This window comes from Solea solea, chromosome 10, assembly GCF_958295425.1.
Source record: "Solea solea chromosome 10, fSolSol10.1, whole genome shotgun sequence".
NCBI classification, from domain to species: domain Eukaryota; kingdom Metazoa; phylum Chordata; class Actinopteri; order Pleuronectiformes; family Soleidae; genus Solea; species Solea solea.
In genome coordinates this window covers 4,345,837-4,350,645 of record NC_081143.1, presented here as the reverse complement: position 1 = coordinate 4,350,645, position 4,809 = coordinate 4,345,837, and the positions used below count along the sequence as shown (strand labels likewise).

Below are 4,809 nucleotides of genomic sequence, written 5' to 3'. Positions count from 1 at the left end.
AGCGACGGTTTCTTCTTGTGTCGCCCAGCAACGTTCCTCCACCCACTGTGCACAGGAAGTGACTTGTTTTATGTCACAACTGACGGAGGCAAGGTGGCAGCACAGCGGCAATGGAATTAATGCTTATTGCAACTATGTGGATAAGGGACTTCCTCTTTCTTCCTCTTAACTTTCATTCAGGGTTACAAACACAACTGCAGATTTGTAATCCAGTATGGAAGAATCCAGATCTACATCAAAGCAGTGGTTTATTATTTGGGTATGGATGGGAGGAAGAAAGAGATGAGTAATGACAGGGGCCAACTGCTGTAAAACACCAATGAAGAGGAGGTAGATAAAAGGAGGTATAGGCAGTAACATAACATTGTGGATGACAACTGCCTTTAAACACACACATAAATGCAATTCTGCCCTCCACGGAAAAAAGAAAGGTTTCTGTCAATCACAGGTCTTCAAAAAGTAGATCAAAGGATATAATAAATACTGAGGTCAGGAGTCCATGTCCAAATTCCTTTGAACTAAAGTCGCCCACCTTAGTTACTGTTGCTAAGTAAGAAGGGGAACGCGACACTATGGTTGCCTAACAACGGAACCCAAACTTTGTGTAGAGACAATTAGCTGCAGATCTTATTCAGCCACTAACACAGTCTGTAGGATGAGTGCTGGACGAGTGTCAGAGGGAGCCGGCTGCATTACCTGGTGGGGTTTCAGTCCTGCCCTCGACTTGCTGAGCACAGGCCCTGCGAGACAAGAAGGGGAGGTCAATGTTCTGTTGGTAGGCAGTGGAGATCCGCGACATATTTTGAAGACCATTGCTGGTTTTCAGAAGGAAAAAGGTCTTCATGTATGGGTGATAGAAAACAGCATGGACGTGGTGGCTAGACAGCTGCTGCTCCTCTACCTGGCACTGATGCCCCAAGAAAGGATAGGACTTAATGAGAAGACTGAAGTTTACCTCGAAGTGTTTGGTAACGGTGAGATCCGTTGTCAGACAGAGGAGATACTGAGGCATGCAGCCTCCCAGCTTTCTCTTTGTGTCACTGAAACAATGGAGACAGCCTCACACCCCTGTCTGAACACAACTCTACTCAAGTTTAAGGAGCGAGATCAGCTGGCCAATATATTCAAGACATGGATGCAACCTCAGTCTTCAACGTCTTCATCTAAGGGTTCCACCCCTGTCCTTATGTCCAAAGCCTGGGACGATCGGGTCAGGCAGCACCTTGGAACACGCTACGACGCCAGGAAAGGCTGCTTCGACTGGGACCTTACAATGAAACTGCACCAGAAAGGGTGTGATGTCATCAACAAACAACAGTATGTGCGATGGAGGGAACGTGGATTGGCATTTGAAATGAGGGATGGTGTTTACCAAGTAAGCAATCCCAGTTTGCTCTCCTTCAGAGTGTTCAGTCAGAGGGGCAACAAAGTGGCTGTGAGGGGTTACTGGGGAGACATAGTTGCCAGTCCTTATCTTTCTTTTGGCATTGAAACTGATGACAAGAGCCAACAGAAGACACAAAATGGGCACCATACCGAGTCAGCCCAGGATATCTCCTTTGCAAATGTGCAACTGTTGTTCCAGTCACTGTCTGGTAGACATGGCAGCCCCTCCGCTTCTCTGTCAGACACAGAGCATCAGGAGCCAGCCACACTGACTGACCAAAGAGCTGTCACGTTGAATGACTTGATGCATTTCAGTGGAATCTCTGTCACCTTCCTGCCTGTTGACTCACTTTGCAAACTGGCAGAAAAGCAGAAATACTCCCACTTTTTCAACACCATTTATCTCTCTGTGAGCTGTGTACACCAGTTGGGCCCGGCCATTAAACAGATTGCAGCACCCAATGCTGTGGTTGTTATGGAGCTGGCCAAGTACATTTTGGATCTGAACAAAGAGCAAGAAGCAGGCTTTGCTGAGAAAGTGGTGAACATTGCTCTTGAAGCTGGATTTGAACCGTGGCAAGAGGGGAAGACCAATGATGTCCATGCTTTTTTCATACCACAGAAGAGCACATAATGTTTTACTCCGTTTCAGCATAACATGAAAAAACAGAACAAAAAATTAACTGTAACTTTTGTAAGCCATGATAATGATAATATTGTAAAGGAGGTCTTAAATATGATCCTCAAAGCTATATGAAAGACATTGTGCTAAAAATTACATGATCCAAGGAAAAGTCATTGTTGGTGATGTGACGACCCCGAGTGGCCGGGGTTGTGTAGGTGTGTCTCTCTCCCTTTCTCTTTGTTTCACACAGGCAATCAGGCAGGCAATCAAGCCTATGCATCACAGGTGTGTGCAGTTACTACAGAGGCGGGGCTGTGCCTTAAAAGCCCAACAGTCCAGCCGTGCTCGCTCTCACCATTTCCAGCCTGGCGTCCTGCAGCTCACATTGTTTTGTTCTTAGTTTCACATCCAACACTCACACACATCCATACACCTGCATTTACAACTGATTCACCTGATTACAGATATAGGTTATGTTTGGATTAGCTTGTTATGTTGATTATAAATAAATGTTAATTTGCCAGCATCTCTCTTGTAGCTGTTGTTTTGTCAAGTCATCTGAGCCAGTCTTGACAAATGGGGGCTCGTCCATTGTAAATTTGTTTGATTTGTTTGCAGGTCAGGGAGAGTTTTTTACCAGTCAGAGGTCGGTAAGTTACTGAGTCGATGCACATGTCCAGTGGTTCCCGTTAGGCTTAAGGACACTTTCTCCTTTGGGATTGTGTCAGTTTGTTTTTTTTGTAGTGTTGTGGGGAGCGGCTAGTGTTGGTTGCCTTGGCAACCTTCTCGGGGGCACTCCGTGGGGTCGTGTGGTCCCGCAGGTTTTGTGCTTAATCAGCCCGCTGCAGAACCGCATGAAGACTAGGGTAAGGTTAGTAAGATCTGGGTTAGGCAGTTAGGGGAATTAACCGGGTGGCTTTTGTGTGCTCAATTGTGTCTATCAGTAAGGATCTGACTCTGAGGGTGAATATGGACAGTTTATCAGCTTTTTATGAAGCGCCCAGTGCAGTGTTTCTGGACTCCTGTAAAAAGGATCAATTGGTTGAAATTGCTGAGTACTATGATATAGTGTTACAAGAGGGATTGCTTAAAGATGAGCTTAAAATGTTTGTTTTGTTATCTTTGTTTGAGAGAGGTGTGTTGCAGAAAGAACCTGCTGAGGCAGCGGCCTCGATGAAGCCGGTGTTGGTGAGGCAGACTGGTGTGCTCTCGTTTGAGCAGCAAAGGGAGCTGTTGGAGTTGCAATTAGAAGTCGAGCGGACTAAACTGAGGGTTTCTGACCGCAATAGAACGTCTGTTGGTGCGTCAGGGTTTGCAGCCGACCGTGAGGCCAGAAACCTGACATCGAGTCTGCGCCTTGTACCAAAATTTAATGAGCGGGATCCGGACACTTTTTTCATTTTGTTTGAGCGCGTAGCCGAGGCAAAACAGTGGGCAGATGCGGATAAAATTCTCCTGTTGCAGTGTGTCCTCACGGGCAAAGCACAGGAGGCATATTCGGCTGTGTGCGCACAGGACAGTTTAACATATGCATCTGTAAAATCAACTGTCCTTAAAGCATATGAATTGGTTCCAGAAGCGTATCGCCAACGGTTTAGATACTGGGTTAAAGGGGATAAGCAGACAAACGTTGAATTTGTGCGTGACTTATTGACTCACTTTCACCGCTGGTGTGCAGCACAAAAAGTTACCACATTTGAGCATCTGTCTGAACTGATTGTAATGGAACAGTTTAAAAATGTTGCTCCTCAGCCCGTAACTGCCTATTTGAATGAGAGGGATCCAGCTACAGCAGTTAGAGCGGCCGAGTTGGCAGATGATTTTGTTTTAACACACAGGAGTAGTTTTACTGAGATGCGTGCAGGAGCGGGGTTCAAAGGCAGTGATGGTGGCGTTACACACGGCAGATTTTCTAAACCTACGCCGGCTGGGAGAACGCCAGCTTTTGTGCGCCCTGAACGTTCCAACGTGTGTCATTTTTGCCGTGGAGAAGGTCATTGGAAAGATCGATGCCCTTTGTTAAAAAATAAAAATGCGTTTACCCCAGGTCCGGCCATGTTGTGCACAAGCGGACGAAACAAGGCCGTAATTGTGGATGACAGTGACAGGTCTGGGTTTGAACCTTTTATTATTGACGCACGAGTGTCCTTGGTGGGCAGTGACGAGTGCGTTAATATTAAAGTTTTGCGTGACACAGGAGCTAGACACTCATTCATTGTGCAGTCGGTGCTTCCATTTTCCAATGATACACAATCGGGTGATTTCATTGTGATGCGTGGTATGGAGCTAGGCTTTGTACCAGTGCCGCGACATGAGGTGGAGTTGGACTGTGACCTTGTTAAAGGTGTGTTTTCTGTGGGTGTACGTCCAGCGTTACCTTTGCCAGGTGTCTCAATGATTCTGGGGAATGACGTCTGTGGCGGCCGAGTCTGGCCTAGTGGTCCTCCGTCACCTGTGGTTGTGTCGAAACCGTTAGAGGTGGAATCTGACAGTTCAAGGCTGCAGGTTTTTCCTGTTTGTGCCGTGACGCGCGCTCAGAGTAGCCGTGAGTCTGTGTCCTCTGCTGGAGAGGTGAAGGTATCTGGACAACCGGTGCCGTTTGATTTGCCCTCACTTGTGTCAAAAGATGAGTGGGTTAAAGCACAAAAATCTGACACTTCGCTGTCCACGTTGTGGGATCAAGTTTTGCTGCGTGGTCAGATGGAAGAGGTAGCTCAAGCCTATTTTGTTCAGGATGGTCTCTTACTCCGTAAATGGCTACCTTGTGATGGAGACGTTGTGGGTGAGCCTGTGTTTCA

The 4,809-nt window shown here is 46.8% G+C and overlaps 1 protein-coding gene across 1 annotated transcript; it reads left to right on the top strand.

Moving 5' to 3' along the window:
* Positions 1 to 536: 536 nt before the first annotated feature.
* Positions 537 to 2,188, top strand: LOC131467294 (dynein axonemal assembly factor 3-like). Its single transcript, XM_058641108.1, has one exon. It carries the CDS (start codon positions 656 to 658, stop codon positions 2,018 to 2,020), a length of 1,365 nt encoding a protein of 454 aa, XP_058497091.1. The 5' UTR covers positions 537 to 655; the 3' UTR covers positions 2,021 to 2,188.
* Positions 2,189 to 4,809: the final 2,621 nt, after the last annotated feature.

Bases quoted from the DNA above. Each gene is read 5' to 3' on its own strand.
- LOC131467294 (XM_058641108.1), top strand. From the start codon at position 656: ATGAGTGCTGGACGAGTGTCAGAGGGAGCCGGCTGCATTACCTGGTGG.